General features: G+C 39.7%; 1 protein-coding gene and 1 long non-coding RNA gene across 2 annotated transcripts in view; one reads left to right on the forward strand and one right to left on the reverse strand.

The window, feature by feature from the left end:
* Positions 1–21,202, reverse strand: part of RALYL (RALY RNA binding protein like) — a 425,012-nt gene that overhangs the window by 18,705 nt on the left and 385,105 nt on the right. Inside the window, exon 6 of the mRNA XM_055546403.1 lies at positions 12,464–12,577. Within this exon, the coding sequence (XP_055402378.1) occupies positions 12,464–12,577 (114 nt within the window). The remainder of the gene's footprint in view (positions 1–12,463; positions 12,578–21,202) is intronic.
* LOC129627120 (uncharacterized) lies at positions 13,639–20,097 on the forward strand. Its single transcript, XR_008702427.1, has 4 exons — positions 13,639–13,726; positions 14,498–14,554; positions 15,236–15,708; positions 19,846–20,097. It is a non-coding gene; the product is annotated as an uncharacterized LOC129627120 (long non-coding RNA).

A 21,202-nucleotide genomic window follows, 5' to 3' on the forward strand; every position in this document is an offset into this window, starting at 1 on the left:
TTCTTTTTCTGACTTACCGCACTTAATACGATAATCTCTAGTTGCATCCATGTTGCTGCAAATGACATTATTTGGTTGTTTTTGCGGCTGAGTAGTATTCAGTTGTGTGTATATATATATATATATACCACATCTTTTTTATCCCTTCATCTGTCCACGGATGTGCAAGTTGTTTCCATATATGGGCTATTGTGAATAGTGTGTCTATAAACAAGTGGGTGCACGTATCATTTGGAATTATAGTTTTGTCCAGATATATGCCGAAGAGTGGGATTGCTGGCTCATGTGTTAATTCCGTTTTTAGTTTTCTGAGGAACATCTATGCTGTTTTCCACAGTGGCTGAACCAACTTATGTTCCTACCAACAGTGTAGGAGGGAGGAACCAGGTAATTTTAAATTCAAGAATAAAGAAGTCTGCTTAGGGATACATGTTCAAACTAAGCAGTGGCTATCAAAGGAAAAGACGTGCAAGTGACGGGTAAACACTCTGTGTAAGGAAGAATGCCTCAGGCTCTAAAAAGCCTTCAAAGGAAAGAACTTGATACTAAACTTCAATCCTCATACTCAAATGCTTTTCCTGTACATCTCATTCTATTTCAACACATATATATGATCTAGAAAACAAGTTAGAATGGTTGGGATTTATGTTAGAAGCATTTTTATTAAATTCAGTTTGCTGTAGAGCTATTATCATTAATATAACTCTGAAAATTGGTTGAGTTGGCAATTAAGTTTTTTGAAATGCTGGCTTAATTGCTAGCTAATTGCTAGCTGAATTGTACTTAGCAGATGGTTGGAAAGGATGTTGACATAAAACAGTCACATTACTCATCAGAGTCAGCTAGTATCCTGAAACCATTGTTTTTGCATTGGAAATATAAACTATATTTTTAAAAAATTCTGCAACACCTGTATATAATATGAATTTAACTCAATTATTCCAGTAAATGTCAATTAGAAAGATGTACATTTTATGACTGGCATTACTAATAATGACATAAATGAGCATTAGGGAAGCTATTCAAGAAGAATGCTTTTAGATTAAAATATTAGTTACATCAGTATATTCTGGGACAAAATGACCTCAAAGTGTTCACAAGAAGCACCCTTGGTAGTAGAGGTAACCAAAAATTCAATAAAATCATTAAAAAATTACTGAGATACTGTTTGTTTAAATCCCACTAATTTTAAGGAACAGATATTATTTTACTCATTTTATACATTTTATAAGGACCTTTCCAAATTTTCTGCAGCTAGTAAGTCCTGGAAATAAGTTTCTTGTAGGATGTGAACCTAGCTCTGTTAATTTCCAAACTGGGCCCTTGGATGTTTTAGCAGTATAAATCTATGTGTCCCATGGAAGATGAATTAGGGAGGAAACAAACTAGAATTGGAGAGAACAGGTAAAAGTTCTTAAAAAAATAAGAAAAGGGCAACAGAGCATGTGAGTGGGCTTGGGTATTAGTAGTACCATTGGAAAAAAGGACAGAAACCGCATAGACTTAATAGAAGCAGAAGACATTAAGAAGAAGTGGTATAAATGCATGGAAGAACTATACGAAACAGACCTTCATACCCAGATAACCACGATGGTGTGATCACTGACCTAGAGCCAGACATTCTGGAGTGCAAAATCAAGTGGGCTTTAGGAAGCAACACGACGAACAAAGCTAGTGGAGGTGATGGAATTCCAGCTGAGCTATTTCTAATCTGAAAAGATGATGCTGTGAAAGTGCTACACTCAATATGCCAGCAAATTTGGAAAACTCAGCAGTGGCCACAGGACTGGAAAAGGTCAGTTTTCATTCCAATCCCAAAGAAAAGCAATGCCAAAGAATGTTCAAGCTACTGCACAATTGCACTCATCTCACACACTAACAAAGTAATGCTCAAAATTCTCCAAGCCAGGCTTCAACAGTACGTGAACTGAGAACTTCCAGATGTTCAAGCTGGATTTAGAAAAGGCAGAGGAACCAGAGGTTAAATTGTCAACATTCACTGAATCATAGAAAAAGCAAGAGAATTCCAGAAAAAGTTCCTGGGAAAGCAATAGAAACAGTTACAGACTTAATTTTCTTGGGCTCCAAAATCACTGCAGATGGTGACTGCAGCCATGAAATTAAAAGACGCTTGCTCCTTGGAAGAAAAGTTATGACCAACCTAGATAGCATATTAAAAAGCAGAGACATTACTTGGCTGACAAAGTTTTGTATAGTCAAAGCTATGGTTTTTCCAGTAGTCATGTATGGATGTGAGAGTTGGAACCTAAAGAAAGCTGGGCACTGAAGAATTGATGCTTCTGAACTGTGGTGTTGGATAAGACTCTTGAGAGTCCGTTGGACTGCAAGGAGATCCAACCAGTCCATCCTAAAGGAAATCATTCCTGAATATTCACTGGAAGGACTGATGTTGAAGCTGAAACTCCAATACTTTGGCCACCTGATACGAAGAGCTGACTCATTAAAAGACCCTGATGCTGGGAAAGATTGAAGGCAGGAGGAGAAGGGGATGACAGAGGATGAGATGGTTGGATGGCATTATTGGCTCAATAGACAAGAGTTTAAGCCAGCTCCAGGAGATGGTGAAGGACAGGGAAGCCTGGCATGCTCCAGTCCATGGGGTCACAGAGAGTCAGACACAATTCCCTGAACGAGTGAACAGCAATCAGAAAATAGAAGGTGTTGAGTAAAAGGATGCCAAAGGTCAGATTTTGCAATGCTAGTCATAGTAGGGTCAGAAGATGATGTTGAGGTCGGCAGTGTGGATGACAGGATTTGTTACGTGGTGATGTGACAGAAGTCGGACATGGAAAGAAGTGTGTATTTAGAAGAGAAAGAGGTCCACTCTGAAAGGCTATGACTACGCTATTACAAAGAAAACCTTGCTGTTAGCCTCAGCATAACTGCTCTTTGACACCCTTCATTCTGACTATGGTCCTGACTTCCTTTTTCTTAGAGCGTTTACTTTAGAATCCTTGCAACTGTGGATTCTTTCTGTGCTTCTTTGAAGTGTACATCTTTTTACAAATCTGGCATGTCTTCTCAAGACCTGGAGACCCTCCCTTTGACATTCAATCATTAGAAAAAGATGGGACGACTCCTGTCTCCCTGTCTCCATGGACCAACAGGAGCCTGACTTCCATAGGCACAGTCAGCAAACACAGGTGGCCTCATCTTATTGATCAACCTCCCTACTAATATCCTCCAGTACATTTTCATCATCGCACTCTTGCATTTAAAAACCTTCCTGCCTTTTGTTTTAGTAGAGTTGAATTCAATTTCTATCCCCTATTGCAATAGTCTTTTTTTTTTTTTTTTTTTGAAATTGCAACAGTTTTGACCCTGACCACAGCAGTCTTGAGTGAAGTCTTCCTTGTCATTTTTAACACGTGTCCAGTGACACTTATCTGATGGATGTCACAGGATCTCTCCAAGAAGTAGTTGGGAAAGTTCTGATCCATTTGCTAAAGACAACTCAATCTCATCCCTGTCACCCTGTAAATTGGGCTTCTTGAAAACAACTTTTGTAGTTAAATATTTCCATAAGATTTGTTAAGAAAAATAGCAAGTCCCACTTGCTTCACCATTCTAAGCTCTTTAAGGGCTTTGCATTTGCGTAGCTGATCTGTTAAAAACTTGGCTTTGTTTCCCAAACAGGATGTTTCTATTGCTACTTCTTGATTAGTTTTATTCATTGTCTACTGACATCACCCTTGGGAAACTGGAGACTCAGTTCTCTGTCTACAAGTCCCCACTTCCCATCTCCTTAGAGAGCTATATTGTAAATTAGATTAGATCAATTTTCAGTTTTTACATAAATTTAACTATGTAAATGCTTTGGGAAGCTAAGCTGTGAGTATATAATGAGTAATTTTTTCTTTCCCAAACAGTATTTTACTTTCTTTGGAGGTAAAAGAAACACCCATTTCCTTTGGGTGTTTGTGTGTTGTTAACTTAATTCTCTACGTACTTCTATGCCTCTTTGATTTGTACAAATGCTTATGTAAACTTACCTGCTCCTCAGCCACATGTGTAAGTCTCATCTCAGTGAACTCACTTCCCCACCTATTAGCCACTGGACCTGTTTCATCTTCTTGACAAAGTCTCTCCTGGAACTTCTGAACTGGTCTCTCTGGACTCAGTTATTTCCAAGTCTCTTTCTTAACTCATATGCTAGAATCTTCCTCACCATCATCCTCAAGATTCCCTTTGCCTTTGGATTCCCTGCTTTGGGAAAGTCATGTGTTTCCCTTTTGGAGTCTAACTCCTTGCTTTGGGAATTATGTATAGAACTACAGCCTGCAAATACTTCTTTCAGAATTTTTAGGGCTTGTTTTCATTGCCTTCTAGCTTTTAGTGTGGCTGCTGACAACCCCATTGGCATTCTGACTCCTGTTTCTTTATATAAAACACTTTCTGTCTCTTGTCCTCGATGTCTCTCTAGGAGCTTGTAGGATCTTATCTTTGGCCCCTTGTTCTGAAATGTCACCATTTCCTGCTTTGATGTGCGTCAGTTACAGGCACTCAGGGCATCCTTTCAATCTTGTTGACTATGTTCTTCAGTTTTGGTTAACTTTTTCCCTGAAAAACTTTTTTTGGATGATCCTTCTCCCCTTTCTTTCTGAAACCCTGTTTTTCAGATATTCATCTAGTAATTTCCATACCCTTCCCTTCCTATTTTCCATCTGTAGTTTCTTTTGTATTGTCTGGGAGAATTTCCTCAATTTTGTCTTTCAATTCTGTGTTATTTATTTGTGCTATCATATGTTAATTTCTAAAACCACTTTTATCTGCCTTTTAAATACTGAGTTTTAATCTTGTGCTTTTATTTCGTGAATGTAATATCTTCTCTTTCTCTCTGAGGGTATTAATCAGCGGTTCACTGTTTTATTTTGAAGTTTTATTCTTCCTGCTCAATCTGCTTCCTCCAGTTTTTTCGTTCTTTTTCTCTTCTTTTTTGGTATTTGGTTTTAATGTTAAATGCTTTCTACCATCTGGTGAACCCTGTCTGCTCATATTAACAGTATTAAAATATGGATGGGCAGTTTTGTAAGAATAACGGGATCTTGTTTCTAAAGGGTGATACTGTTTCCTTGGCTTGTACCCATGCCAATGTCTTTAAATCTTTTTTCTTAAGCTGCTCATATTCCCAATTAAAACCTCTTCCAGTGGCCTACCAGTAGTCTGGCAGCCGAAGGGGAAAAGAATTCTTGGAATTTCTATGCTGCTGCTGCTGCTGCTAAGTCACTTCAATCGTGTCCGACTCTGTGTGACCCCACAGACGGCAGCCCACCAGGCTCCCCCATCCCTGGGATTCTGCAGGCAAGAACACTGGAGTGGGTTACCATTTCCTCCTCCAATGCATGAAAGTGAAAAGTGAAAGTGAACTCGGTCAGTCATATCTGACTCTAGCGACCCCATGGACTGCAGCCTACCAGGCTCCTCTGTCCATGGGATTTTCCAGGCAAGAGTACTGGAGTGGGGTGCCATTGCCTTCTCCTGGAATTTCTATAGTAACTGTAAATTTCTGCTTTTCGCCGTTAAAAACTGCCTTCAAATTTGTTAGTTGTCTATTACATCTGAAATGTGTTGTTTTCACTTTCCTAGAGGAAACTTCTTAGGGCTTCTAGTGGACCAGGAAGAGTTGGGAATGGTGACATAGAAATCTGTTTCCTAACAGACTTTTAGCCATTTATACCCTCTTTTCCATAGGAATATGATAGCTTTGATTCTGAGCCTTTCATGAGTTCTGTGGTTAAAACTGGACTCATTTCTAGAATGTGTTAAGTCAGGCAGAGTTCTCCTTCAGCTTTCCAGCTTCTAAAATTTTGTTCTCATTCTCTTTTATGTCTAAGAATTTTCTTTTTTAAAACCTAGACATTATTTTAATGCAGTATCAGGAAGGAGCAGAGTTTAATTCACATGTGCAGTTCAACATCTGTAACCAGACACAATACCAATCTAATCCAAAGTCTAAGTGATAGCAGTTAGGTATTCAGAACAGAAATAGCAGTCACATTATAGGCTGCAGCAGCAGATTATATCTGGAGCACCATTTTCCATTCTGAGTACCACAGTCTGCAGTTAATAAACTATAGAATAACCAGAGAAGAGGGATGACAGTGGTTCAAGATCCAAAACTAAAGTACAGGAGAAGCAGCTGAAAAAATTACTGATATTTATCCAGAGTCGACAAAGCTCCATCTAGTCAAAGCTATGGTTTTTCCAGTAGTCATGTATGGATGTGAGAGTTGGACCATAAAGAAAGCTGAGCACCAATGAATTGATGCTTTTGAACTGTGGTGTTGGAGAAGACTCTTGAGAGTCCCTTGGATTGCAAGGAGATCCAACCAGTCCATCCTAAAGGATATCAGTCCTAAATATTCATTGGAAGGACTGATGCTGAAGCTGAAACTCCAATACTTTGGCCACCTGATGTGAAGAGCTGACTAATTAGAAAAGATCCTGATGCTGGGAAAGACTGAAGGCAGGAGGAGAAGGGGACGACAGAAGATGAGATGGTTGATGGCATCACCGACTTGATGTACATGAGTCTGAACAAGCTCCAGGGGTTGGTGATAGACAGGGAAGCCTGGCATGCTACAGTCCATAGGGTCACAAAGAGTCGGACATGACTGAGCAATTGAACTAAACTGATCTAGAGAATAGAAGGCTTCAAAGATTCTTTGACCAAAATTTGAATGCAACTAAGTTGAGCGTCTATGGCCACTTATATTGACTTCTTATTCAGAAGTTTTGGAAGGGTTACAATACTATAACTCTTTTATGTATTTAATTGGCTATTCTATTCTATTCTATTACAAGAAATTAGACATTCAGCTTAGTTTCAGAGGCCATAAAAGGATACATAAACCAAATGCAAACAAAGTCTATTTCAGCTCAGTATAAGGAGCACTGATGCATAAATATGTGGTATTTGTTTGTAATATTCTAATTTTTGGACATTATTTTTTTTTTAATCTCTATTTTTTACCAAATATATGCAGTTCAGTTGCTCAGTCATGTCCAACTCTTTGTGACCCCGTGGACTGTAGCATGTCAGGCTTTCTTGTTCATCACCAATTTCCAGAGCTTGCTCAAACTCATATCCATTGAGTCAGTGATGCCATCCAACCATCTCATCCTCTGTCGTCCCCTTCTCTTCCTGCCTTCAATCTTTCCCATCATCAGGGTCTTTTCAAATGAGTCAGCTCTTCACATCAGGTGGCCAAAGTATTGGAGTTTCAGCTTCAACATCAGTCCTTCCAATGAACACCCAGGACTGATCTCCTTTAGGATGGACTGGTTAGATCTCCTTGCAATCCAAGGGACTCTCAAGAGTCTTCTCCAACACTACAGTTCAAAAGCATCAATTCTTCAGCACTCAGCTTTCTTTATAGACCAGCTCTCACACACATACATGACTACTAGAAAAACCACAGCTTTGACTAAATGGACTTTTTTTGGCAAAGCAATGTCTCTGCTTTGTAATATACTGTCTAGGTTGCTCATAGCTTTTCTTCCAAGGAGCAAGCATCCTTTAATTTCATGGCTGCAGTCACCATCTGCAGTGATTTTGGAGCCCAGGAAAATTAAGTCTGTCATTGTTTCCATTGTTTCTCCATCTGTTTGCCATGGAGTGATGGGACTGGACGCCATGATCTTAATTTTTTGAGTGCTGAGCTTTAAGCCAGCTTTTTCACTCTCCTCTTTCACTTTCATCAAGAGGCTCTTTAGTTCGTCTTCACTTTGTGCCATAACGGTGGTGTTCAACTGTGTATCTGAGGTTATTGATATTTCTCCCAGCAATCTTGATTCCAGCTTGTGCTTCATCCAGCACAGCATTTCTCATGATGTATTCTGCATATAAGTTAAATAAGCAGGGTGACAATATACAGCCTTGACGTACTGCTTTCCCAATTTGGAACCAGTTTGTTGTTCTATGTCCAGGTCTAACTGTTGCTTCTTGACATGCATACTGATGTTTTAGGAAGCAGGTAAAGTGGTCTGGTATTCCTATCTCTAAGAATTGTCCTCAGTTTGTTGTGATCTACATAGTCAAATGCTTTAGAACAGTCAATGAAACAGAAATAGATGTTTTTCTGGAACTCTCCTGCTTTTTCTGTGATCCAACGGATGTTGGCAATTTGATCTCTGGTTCCTCTGCCTTTCCTAAATCCAGCTTGAACATCTGGAAGTTCACAGTTCATGTACTGTTTGTTGAAGCCTGGCTTGGAGAATTTTGAGCATTACTTTACTGGCGTGTGAGATGAGTGCAATTGTGTGGTAGTTTGAGCATTCTTTGGCATTGCCTTTCTTTGGGATTGGAATGAAAACTGACCTTTTCCAGTCCTATGGCCACTGCTGAACTTTCCAGATTTGCTGGCATATTAAGTGTAGCACTTTCACAGCATCATCTTTTAGAATTGAAATAGCTCAACTAGAATTCTATCACCTCCACTAGCTTTGTTTGTAGTGATGCTTTCTAAGGCTCACTTGACTTCACATTCCAGGATGTCTGGCTCTAGGTGAGTGATCACACCATCGTGATTATCTGGGTCATGAAGGTCTTTTTTGTACAGTTTTTCTGTGTATTCTTGCCACCTCTTCTTAATATCTTATGCTTCGGTTAGGTCCCTAACATTTCTGTCCTTTATCGAGCCCATCTTTGCATGAAATGTTCCCTTGGTATCTCTAATTTTCTTGAAGAAATCTCTGGTCTTTCCCATTCTATTGTTTTCCTCTATCTTTTTGCACTGATCACCGAGGAAGGCTTTCTTATCTCTCCTTGCTATTCTTTGGAACTCTGCACTCAAATGGGTATATCTTTCATTTCTCCTTTGTCTCAGCCTCTCCTTTTCTCAGCTATTTGTAAGGTCTGTCTGAGGATCAGACAGCCATTTTGCCTTTTTGTATATACCAAACATACTGGCAGGATGAATTTATCCTGTGGGACTGAAGTGTGACCTCTCTAATGGTCAGGTCTAATGGGTAGGATAGGTTAGCTGTTTTCACTGGAATTGTCCAAGTGAGTCTGGGGTCACACATGAGGCCTACCACTGAGAATAAAGTTGAATTAAAGAATGCCTAATTGCCTTTTCATATCAGAGAGTCTTTGCAGGGAATTTGTTTTTTTAAAAAGAGGTCACTGTCCATTGTATGATATCGTCTTTAGTTTTATTTCTTTTTCCTTTTTACCTTTTATGGTCATTTTGCATCTCTGTGTAAACCACACATAAATTGTGCTCTTCGTATGTGTCAATTTATGACTCTCTTTTAAAAGGATCATCTAAGAAGGACAACTGGAGGTAAACTGATATGTTATTTGTTGTTTATAATAATCCATAGTCACCATATTCCATAGCAATGGTATTTGAATTATTCAAGTAGGAAAAAATAACACTTGCAGAGTGGATTCATATTAATCATGATTTTAAAGCTAGAACATATGCTTGAGGCCATAATCCCTTCCACTAGTTTTCATTTGAGGGGCATGAGACCTAGAGAAGTTAAATGACTTGCTAAGTCATGCCTCGTGCACAGCACACAGTGTTTGAAGATTTAGAAAAACTAGTGAAAACATGACCTTGTTCTGAGGAAGTTCATATCTCAAAGGAAGAGACAAGATACTATGCAAACATCTATTAGCAGCAATTTAACACATAAAAAAAAAATCCAAAATGATGTCATTATAACCTCATTACAATTACTCCTGATAGCTTAGGATTTCATACAAAAATGAAAAAAATGATCCTATGAAATTTGAACTCAGGACAGGTTACATGCTGTGTGGCTTTATCCTGCTTGTAACCCTCCATCTCTTTGCTGTCACTATCCTAAGCTGGACATTTTCATTATCAGATGGAATAAGTTGGAAATGAGAGGTCTATAAAAGAGCAATAGTGAAGAGTGAATGTTAACTACTGAATAACTGGCCTGCAATCAAACAAACAATAAAATGAGCATCCCCTTAAATTCAATAAGGAGGTATCGGGCACTTAAAAAGATTTAAAATATTTCTCTCCACTTTCTACCATGTAGTATAGACACCGTGCAACCCTGATTTCTTTTCATAAAGAAAATTTAGAAAGTGATCATCTTAACTCCATAAATATGAATATTGTTCAGGAGACAATTACTGAGAGAATGAAATGACAAATTAAATAATTCCATTTTCTTCCTACGTGTTCAAGTAGGAAAGACATAAATATCAAAGGCTTAAACCTATCATTTTAAAGATAACTGCCTTGTGACTGGGAAAGTTGAAAAACATACAAAAATAAGGTGACAGCCTTTCATGAAAAGAAAATGCAAGCTTTGAATTTTAGTGGCATGTTTATAGATGATCTTCTAAGAAGATATGTGGAAGGCATTTTTCATTGCAGGAAACTGGAAGTTATAATATGATGGAATAAGGATCACATTTTTCTCTTTGAGGTGATTTATATTTAAATGAGTTCTCCATAATCCTTTAAACTGAAGTGCAAATTGGTTATCAAAGTCCTTTGCTGTAAGGGTTGTTTTACATAATAACGAATTTCACAGAAGTTCCTCAAAGGGAAACATTGATTCAGGCAACATCACAGGATATTTGAGTTCTGGCAACAGTTTAGATTAGTGCCATAGACAGCGCATAAAAAACTTTCTGAAATCTAAATTTCTCCATTAAGAAGTATAGGCAGCATATCTTTTCTCAATGGAAAATGTAACTGAAATTTGTAATAAAAATGATCTTATTTTGTCTATTATTTATCTATCATTTCTCCTCCACACTAACTCAATTAAAGTTAATGAGAATCTAGGTATATGGCTTTTGATTTAAAAAGCTGGTGTCATGGAAGTCGTAGGAAGTATTTGTCTATATATGCTTACATTTCTATGGACACTAAATGGCTCCAGTTATGAAGCATTTATTCTGGGCTAGTAAGTAACTAACATTTGCCGCTTGACTCACTTCTCACAAGGTCAGGTGGCCACTGCTCTCATTTGATGAGAACACGGAGGCTAGGTGGCGTGTGAGGATTTGAACCACAGTGCACATCTCTCATCATTAGGCTTGACACCCCCTCAACACCGGCTTCATTTCTGAACCCCGTGTCACTCATCACCGGAAGGTCACTGCTGGTTCCCTGCCCAGTGACACGGGCAACAGACAGGCTGGATCTCATCATCGGTTGTTACCCAGGGAGCCTCACTGCAGGCAGACCCTGAGCGGAACCTGAGGCTGATACCTCAGAGGAGGCGCTGCTTTCCCTCACCAGAGCTGGCTTTGAGACTCTAGGTCTGTCACGAACCATTCATGTGGTCATGGAAAAGTCAGTTTACTTCCTTGGGCCTTCCTTTTCTCATCTGCAAAATGAGAAAGCTGGGTTTGACAAGCAGTTTTCAAAACTGTCTTGCTTAATTTTGAAAAGTGAAGCTCTTTCAGCCAGGGAAATCTTATGATGAATTTCAACGTTTATAATAGACACAGGTGGAGCCACATTATTTGGAGAAAGGGCCAGGTTTGGAGGAGTCATGAGTTCCTCCATCTCCCAGGTCTCCTTTCAGCCCTCATCTCATTTTCAAGGAGCTTCTGAGACATCAAAGACCCAGCAGAATGCAATTTGCAATTTACGCACTAGCTCTTCTCTAAGTTTATGCCAGTTCTGTTTAAAATGCATAATTTTATAACTCTCGGTTGCCATATAAAAGGGTATTAGACCAGGGAACTCAAATTGGCTCTCAGTAACTAGCTAGAGGGGTGGGATGGGGTGGGAGGGAGGTTCCAGATGGAGGGGACTCGTGTACCTGTGGCTAATTCATGTTGATGTGTGGCAAAGCCAACACAATATTGCAAAGCAATTATCCTCCAATTAAAAATAAATAAACAAATAAAGAGTATTAGCATGGAACTAGGGTCAGGGCTGATATTTCAAAGAGAGGACATTAAGCTAAAGAATTAAGTCAAATGAAATGGCCTTGGGTGGCCAGGCATATAGTTGATACTGACATCCTGAAACTGAGTTCTGAAGCTTTGTGGAGTTGCAGCAGTTCAAGACTGGGACTTTACAATCATGGCTTCTGAAATCTGTTCAATTTTGCTGCAGTTAATTTAATGAAATATGAATATAAGTTTAGCCCTGCTAGAATATTCCATTTATTGATTTAATTTTCTTAAAGGTCACTTGATATTGAGATATAAACCTTTAATATAATCCAACTGTTACTTATTGGCATCAAAATACTTTTCCTTTTCCTCTTTTAAAAAATATGAATTTTAGGCAACTTGGCTCATCTTCTTTAAAAAGTAAAAAATCAGATTCCATCATCGCAGTTCTAAGCTTAAAGACAATATTTGTGTATCTGTGCTAAACGCTGTAAGACTCAGCCAGTGTGCCCAAACCTGCTCTGTCTTGGTGACTGACAGGGTGTGAGTGGTTTGATTCCAACACGTCTGCGGCCACAGCTCTTTTTCACTTACCAGCCTCCGCCTTCTGCTGCTTCTCAATCTTCTCCAGGCGCCCTAGCAAGGAGTCAATTTTAGTTTTGATCTGGGTTAATTCTTTCTTGATTGTCTGTAACTCATCTGATTTCACTGGAAAGGGGAGAAGGGAAAGAATGCAATAGAATGTCAAATGCGCTGTGACCCAATTAGAATGTAACCCACAGACACCCTACATTTCCTCAACACTCTGTCACATCCCACAGGATACCTTTCAGTCTTATCTGTTTCTCATTGCTTCCAGGGACCCTGGAATACTGGATGACTTTGCCGACTACAAGCAGTGATTCTCAGCATTTGACACTGAATCTTTTCACCGAAGGTTATGCAGTGGGACAGAAGAACCTAGAAATGTTTTTTGCAATAACTAAATGATAGTGAATTCAGTTTTGGCAAATGGTAGGGTAAGTCTCTTCTATCAGATGGATTCAGATTGAGAAATGGTTAAATCATGACAGGTATGTTAATACTGCTTTGAGGAACTATGTTGCAATATATGTTTCAGCAGTCAGTTTTAATCCAGTTCCCTGATGATGGATTGAAATCAGGGCATGACATTTATCCTCTAAAGAAAAATCTTTAATGCTAGAGAACTCTCTCCAACTTGCTGGACTTTTGCTACTTTCTTTTATTAAAAATTGCAGCAGTGGGTTGAACATGCCTCTTTTTAAGCCCTGTGGCTGGAAGGAAAGGAAATTCACTGAAGTTCCCACTGATATTTTCTACAGTAGTGGTTCCTCTTCAAGGTTTTGGGTGTTTAGTGGGACTAACTAAAAAATGGGATTAACACAAGTAAGGATGTTAAAAATAACAACAGACATTCTACTATCGATAATAACAATTATTTTATAAAGTGATAGACTTAAGAAAAAGTCAGTTTCCTATTTAAGGACAATCGTTTCAATGAAAAATGCTTATGTTTATGAAAAATTCACTGCCTTGTTCTTAATTTCTCATTTCTCTGAGAACTACTGGAAACTCTGTCATGAACCCTCAGTAATAAGATCAAAGATTTTTAAAACTATAACTCTAGAAGAGCTATACTTGTCTATGAGCTTTCATTAAGTGAGTTTTTGGGTACCCATGCCTCAAGTGGAGAGATGTGCCTCAATATCTGGGGTGAGGATTTTGATGTTAGTCTACTATCCATCTCTTTCACTTTTCCTTTCAAGTTTATAATAATCTTGGTTGGATATTCCTGAAGAAATTGAGTGTTTGAGTCTTTAGTCTTCCTGAATTTTTGTAAGTAATAAAAAACTGAATGCAACATATGTTTGCTTGAAACAGAGCTATCTGTCAACTAAGGCATATAATATAAGCCGTATGATAAAGTATGCATCAATATATGTTAATTGCTCACCAGACTTTCTCCAATATAAACATGAAAAAAACATTTTCTATTATAAAATAAGAATATTTCCATAACAAGCAAATTTTTATTTATGATATAAAGTAGTTTGCAAAATAAAAACTGCAAGAATAAGTGACCCCGTAGAGAGTTTCTATTAGGAAGAACCAGATTGAAAGGAGAACATAGTTTAAAATAGAGAATTACTCCTATGTCAATTATTTCCAAGACATCAAAGTGCCATTGTTGAATCTCAACTAAATTTGAAAATCATCTGTCATAATTGCAAATTGACTCTGCTTTGAAGAATGATTTTAATTTCCTTTGATGGAAGCATGTCATGTAGTTTTACTTAAATCTATCAAACGTGATAGAAACTATTTTGTCTTAAAACATTAGATGTTGGGCTAAGAGAAATAGGACTGTGGCTGGAGATTAATAGAATATATATTTTCAGTAAGTGGGGTCATTCCTCGGCCCAGAAATGAGGTTGACTATCTCCTTAAAAAAGACATAAACAAATAAATCACTAATATCCCACTTAATAGAATGTCTTTTAAGATTGGAGTGATATTACTACAAAATTTGGGATTACTTAGTCAAGGTGATTCAAGCTTAGATAAAACTAATGATGTAACCTCTCTTCTCCTCCCTGTTCCTACCAGGGAATTCTGAATCAGCCTTGAGCCCTGTGCAAATGGCCCAGCTCCACCCTTGGGATGGTAAGCAGCAGATGCTCATTACAGTCCTGCAAATTAGAGCCTAGACAATCTTGGCTGCTTCTTGAGCGATTGGGAAAGCTGTTGGCTTCGTGCCCTTCAGGGCTCTTCTCAGGAGAAGGCTGCCCGATCACCTAGCCTGCAGTCCTGGAGCTTCCTCTTTCAGTAGGGTTATCTGTAGGTGGGGTCTGGGTCTGGGCTGCTGTATCTGGTTTCCACATGATGCTCCTGAGACAAGCCATCTCTGTGTCCAATATGCATTTGTCTGTAATCTTTTCTGCCTTGTTCTACTTTGGGAGGTGGGGCTCTTGTTAAGAATGTTTCTACTGAACCTGGGATTAAGCTCCTGCTTGTTTTTACTTACTCTGCCAAAATAGATGTATATTTCACAACTATAGATTTCCAAACTTAGAGTTTTAAAAATTTTGCAACTTAGATGTCGGACATTTTTTGAAAACTTAAAGTCAGTTCAGAATTGAGGACAGTCTTAGGTGTAAAGCATCCTTGTCCATTTTCCTTTCTTTTCTTTTTACACCTTTCTTTTCCTATCCATTTCCATTGAACTCTTAATTGGGTTTCTGCTTTTAGTTCACACTGCCTCTTAAATAGTGAATGCAAAGTCATATATATAAAAGCCGTAAGTCCTCCTTATTGAAAACTTCCAGAATGTCCCGATTTCTATAGAAAAAAGAACAAAAGCACAAAGAAAGCTGAGCCCCAAGGAATTGATGCTTTTGAACTGTGGTGTTAGAGAAGACTCTTGAGAGTCCCTTGGACTGCAAGGAGATCCAACCAGTCCATCCTAAAGGAGATCAGCCCTGGGGTTTCTTTGGAAGGACTGATGCTAAAGCTGAAACTCCAATACTTTGGCCATCTCATGTGAAGAGTTGACTCATTGGAAAAGACCCTGATGCTGAGAGGGATTGGGGGCAGGAGGAGAAGGGGACAACAGAGGATGAGATGGTTGGATGACATCACCAACTCAATGAACATGAGTCTGAGTAAACTCCACGAGTTGGCAATAGACAGGGAGGCCTGGCGTGCTGTGGTTCATGGGGTTGCAAAGAGTCAGACATGATTGAGCAGCTGAACTGAACTGAACACATGCACCATTCTTCAAACTGGTCTTCAGGGTCTGCTCTAAAGTATATTTCCAGGTATATATGCCATTGTTTATCAAAGCAACGTCATTTGAACAAGATAACTTAATGCTTGATCTAATAGTGTGTGCAACCAGATAGACTGATTTGCATCTATGTTTATTGGAGAGTCACTTGTAATTACTAAGATTCAGGTTCCTTATCTTTAACTTCCACCCTTTACCCTAAAGACTTGTTATAAGAATTTAATTAAACAATGTACATAAAGCACTTAGCATCATGACCAGAATATCATCAAGTGAAATACATGACAGAAGCAGAAAATACCATTACTATTATTTACATACCTTTTCCAGCAGAGTCTTTCTTTTCTCTATTATGTCTATCTGCTTTTTGGAGCTTAGTTTTAATCTTACTTCCCCTATTAATTCTTCTTAGTTCAGCCCACTGGAAGGTGGATTTCTCATCTGCAATCTATTTAATAGCATTTCACATTTACTGCTAGACACCATATGCTTGTTGGGTTTTCCTTTATATATCTACTTTTCCTATTAAATTGTAAGCTTTTTGAGAATGAAGATCTAATTAGGCATTGAAGAATTTGAGGGGTCATGCTTTTCTGTGTTTAATAAGCTCCTTCTCTTCTTATAAAAAGTTCTTTGGACTTCCTTGGTAGTTCACATGGTAAAGAATCTGCCTGCAGTGTGGGAAGGTTGCATCCTGGGTTAGGAAGGTTCCCTGGAGGAGGGAATGGCAACTGACTCCAGTGTTCTTGCCTGGAGAATCCCATGGACAGAGGAGCCTGCTGGGCTATAGTCCATGGGGTCACAAAGAGTCAGACATGACTGAGTGACTAACACTTTCACTTTCTTTCTCCTCTTACTGACTAATGAGACTTCGGATGCTTACTATGAGGTCCTAGGCTTTAGTGTCTGTCCCCCTTAATTAAAAAATGACATCAACAGATTTAAGAAGAGATCCTATATCAGACTGGTACCTAATGACAATTTTTGTCTTCTGTTATATAACATCCATGGAAAAGTATTTAGATTTTGGTTTAAGTTATTCAGATCTTTCATGACACAACATTTCAAAGAGAAGAAATTTTGGACAGTTGTCTGAAGTAAGGCATATTAATGGATTTACCCCTTCCTAGGTTCTCTACAGCCAAACTCTTTGAATGAAAAGAGAACATCCAATTCCTTCCTTCCACTTTCTTTCCTCTCTGTCCCTACCTCTAGTTCCTTCCTTCCTGCCTGCCTTCATCTTTTTGCATTCTTAAAGGAACTTGACTGCTAACTGCTAAGTCACTTCAGTCGTGTCCGACTCTGTGTGACTCCATAGATGGCAGCCTACCAGGCTCCCCTGTCCCTGGGATTCTCCAGGCAAGAACACTGGAGTGGATTACCATTTCCTTCTCCAATGCATGAAAGTGAAAAGTGAAAGTGAAGTTGCTTAGTCGTGTCCGACTCTTAGCGACCCCACGGACTACAGCCCACCAGGCTCCTCCATCCATGGGATTTTCCAGGCAAGAGTACTGGAGTGGGGTGCCATTGCCTTCTCCTTAATAGAACTTAGTTCAGTGTATTAAACACAGTTGTTGTTCAGTTTCCCAGTCGTTTCTGACTCTTTGTGACCCCATGGACTGCAGTGTGCCAGGCCTCTCCATCCCTCACCATCTCCCGAAGTTTGCCCAAGTTCACGTCCATTGTGTCAGTGATGCCATCTCATCCTCTGATATCTTCTTCTTCTGTCCTCAATCTTTCCCAGTATCAGAGACTTTTCCAATAAGTTGGCTGTTCACATCAGATGACCAAAATACTGGAGCTTCAGCTTCAGCATCAGTCCTTCCATTGAGTATTCAGAGTTGATTTCCGTTAGGATTGACTGGTTTGATCTCCTTGCTGTCCAGGGGACTTTCAGAAGCCTTCTCCAGCACCACAGTTTGAAGTCATCAGTTCTTTGGCATTCTGCCTGCCTTCTTTATGGTCCAGCTCTCACAACTGTACTTGACCAGTGGGAAGACCATAGACTTGACTATACGAACCTTTGTCGGGAGAGTAATGTCTCTGCTTTTCAACATACTGTCTAGGTTTGTCACAGCTTTCCTGCCAAGAAGTGATCATCTTCTGATTTCATGGCTGCAGTCACTGTCCACTGTGAGTTTAAAGCCCAAGAAGAGGAAATCTGTCACTGCTTCTACATCTTCCCCCTCTACTTGCCATGAAGTAATGGGGCTGGATGCCATAATTTTAGTTTTCTTAATATTTAGCTTTAAGCCAGCTCTTTCACTTTCTTCCTTCACCCTCCTCAAGACGCTCTTTAGCTCCTCTTCACTTTCTGCCATTAGAGTGGTATCATCTGCATATCTGAGGTTGTTGTTGTTTCCCCCGCCTATCTTGATTCCAGCTTGTAACTCATCCAGCCCGGCATTTCTCATGATGTGCTCAGCGTATGCGTTAAACAAACAGGGTGGCAGTAGACAGCCCTGCCATACTCCTTTCTCAGTCTTGAACCAATCGGTTGTTCCATACAGGGTTCTAACTGTTGCTTCTTGACCCGCATACAGGTTTCTCAGAAGACGGGTAAGATGGTCTGGTATTTCCATCTCTTTTAGAGCTTTCCATAGTTTGTCATGATCCACACAGTCAAAGGCTTTAGCATGTAGTCAATGAAACAGAGTTGAATGCTTTTCTGGAATTCCCTAGCTATCTCTATGATCCAGTGAATGTTGGCAATTTGATCTCTGGTTCATCTTTCTTTTCTAAACTGAGCCTGGACATCTGGATGTTCTCATTTGCACAATGCTGAAGCCTAGCATGCAAAATTTTAAGCATGACATTACTAGCCTGGGAGATGAGTGCAATTGTCTGATGGTTAGCACATTCGTTAGTACTATCCTTCTTGTGAATTGGGATGAGGATTGACTTTTTCCAGACCTGTGGCCACTGTTGGGTCCTCCAGGTTTGCTGACATATTGAATGCGGCACCTTGATGGCATCATCCTTTAGGGTTCTGAATAGCTCTACTGGAATTCCATTGCATCTACTGGGTTTATTAACAGCCGTGCTTCCTAAGGCCCACTTGATTTCGCTTTCCAGAATGTCTGGCTCTGGGTGACTGATCACACCATTGTAGTAATCTAGTTCATTAGGATCGCTTTTTGTTTGTGTTTTACAAGTCTTCTGTGTATTCTTTCCATCTCTTCTTGATCTCTTCAGCGTCTACTAGGTCTCTTTCTTGTGCCCATCTTTGGGTTAATGCGGGGAGCGAGCTCCGCCCCTGGCAAAGGTCTTGAGGAAGGAGGCTCGGCATACGCAAAGGCGGGATCGAGCCTCAGGAGTCTCCCTGGAAATTCTTGAGCATCTACCCCCAAAACCAGAGTCTGCCTACTTTCTGCTTTGTGCTTTCACCTACACCTCTGACTTTACGGGGGGCTGTCCCCCACTACCTCTCTCTGAAAAAAGAGTTAGCTTACAGCTCCAGGTAATAATTCCTGGGTGTGACAGTGTTTCAACCTACAAACTCCTTTGGAAGTCCTCTAGCCTGCCTGAATAGGTTTTTTCCAGCAACATGTGATTGTTCAGAGCCTCCCAACTGTGAGAGGCAGGAGATGTTCTAAACTATCTAAACACAGATTCCTTTGAGTAGTTAAAAGATTGATTAGAAATTGTATTGGTGAGGGGTTTTTCACTTGTTGGGCCAATGTTTGCTGCTAAGTCTCCATATCCCTTACCTACTGTGTCCTTGGCAGTGTATTGATTGATATAATGGGTGTATAGAAATGTAAGTAGTAGCCTCAATGTTTGTAACCTTGGACCCTTGAGTTAATTCTTTTCTTGACTGAGCCCACCTCACCTTTGCCCTATAGGAATGCAACTTTATCCAATGCTTTTTGGAGGCTGGCGCCTGACTTTAGAATAATCACCTTTAGAGAAAAATAAGTTTCTTAAAATGTTAACAGGCCTCCTGGCCAGAAGGTGATGTAAATCACCTAAACTTTTGCATATGATAAGTTTGAAAGCCTGGCTTCGATAAGGATCAGGAACTGCTGTCTTTGCATGACTCTACCCCTTCCCCCATTATCCTCTATGCACAACTTAAGGTATAAAACTACTTTGGAAAATAAAGTATGCCCTTTTTTTGTTCACCGAAATTTGGTCTCCCCATGTCATTCTTTCTTTCACCTTCTAGCTGAACTTTTCCTCTGAGGCAGGGAAGCTCGTCAAGCCTACTAATTTTGCCTGGGCTTCTAAGATCTGACTGGGGAGGCCTTAGTGTCTCCTCTCCTTCGGGAGAACAGGAGGACGCCTGCAGCCTTCGTAAGTGACGTAAATTCCCTGCTTTGGAATTTTATTCAGCCTCTTTTCTTCACTGAATTTCTTCGCTGAGCTATCCTTATTTCACCACTCTTTATATCCTTAATAAACGTTTAATTAAGCAGTTGTTTCCTGATTTTCGCTGACGCCGTCCCCGCTTCGAATTCCCTGGATCCACAGGGGCTGGACTCTGGCAGGTTAAATGTTCCTTCGATATCTATTTTCCTGAAGTGATCTCTAGTCTTTCCCCTTCTGCTGTTTTCCTTCAGTTTTATGCACCATTCACTGAAGAAGGCCTTCTTGTCTCTCCTCACTGTTCTCTGGAACTCTGCATTTAGTTGGAAATACCTGTCCCTTTCTCCCTTGCTTTTTGCTTCTCTTTTTTCTTCATCTATTTGTAAAGCCTCCTCAGATAACCACTTTGACTTCTTGCTTTTCTTTTTCTTTAGAATGGTTTTGTTCACTGCCTTCTGTGCAATATTACGACCACTGTCCATAGTTCTTGAGGCACACTGTTTGCTACGCCTGAGCCCTTGAATCTTTTCATGACCTTCACAGCATATTCATAGGGGATTTTATTTAAGTCGTACCTGGCTGGCCTTGTGATTTTCCCCACTTCCTTTACTTTAAGCCTGAATTTGGCTATGAGCAGCTGATGATCTGAGCTACAGTCAGAATTAGCAAATACCACAAAATCTGTAGGCATGCTTATGTATTACAGATATGGCCACTTCATGCCAACTTCAAATAGACCAACAACGTTTATTAAAAGCTTTGTGTAAGTCCTGGCAATACTTTTGGATTGACTGTCTAATGGGGGATAGACAGGCAGACAGGCAGTGCAAAAACAAACAAACAAACAAAAAACCAATCATGAAAATATGCCTTTTCTCCATCAGAAGCACTGTGATGAAGGAATATGATACTAACCCATGACTTGGGCAAGACTCTTTTCCCAGTCCCACCTCTGTACTCTGACTGCATAATCTTCATCATTAAAGATGGGTTGTGGAGGATATAACACCATGAGTTATTTTTACAGAGAGTAGCAGATAGCATGAGTCAGGAGTATTTCTTTTACTAAGAATAATATTTTAAATCAACTTGTTGTTATGCAATTGTTCCCTAATACAGACAAGCTGGAAGCTTGGGAAGATTAGATCTGAGTCTCTGGAGAAGGAAGTGGAAACCCACTTCCGTTTTCTCGCCTGGGAAATCCCGTGGACAGAGGA

The sequence above is a fragment of the Bubalus kerabau genome, chromosome 14 (genome assembly GCF_029407905.1).
Source record: "Bubalus kerabau isolate K-KA32 ecotype Philippines breed swamp buffalo chromosome 14, PCC_UOA_SB_1v2, whole genome shotgun sequence".
NCBI lineage: Eukaryota > Metazoa > Chordata > Mammalia > Artiodactyla > Bovidae > Bubalus > Bubalus kerabau.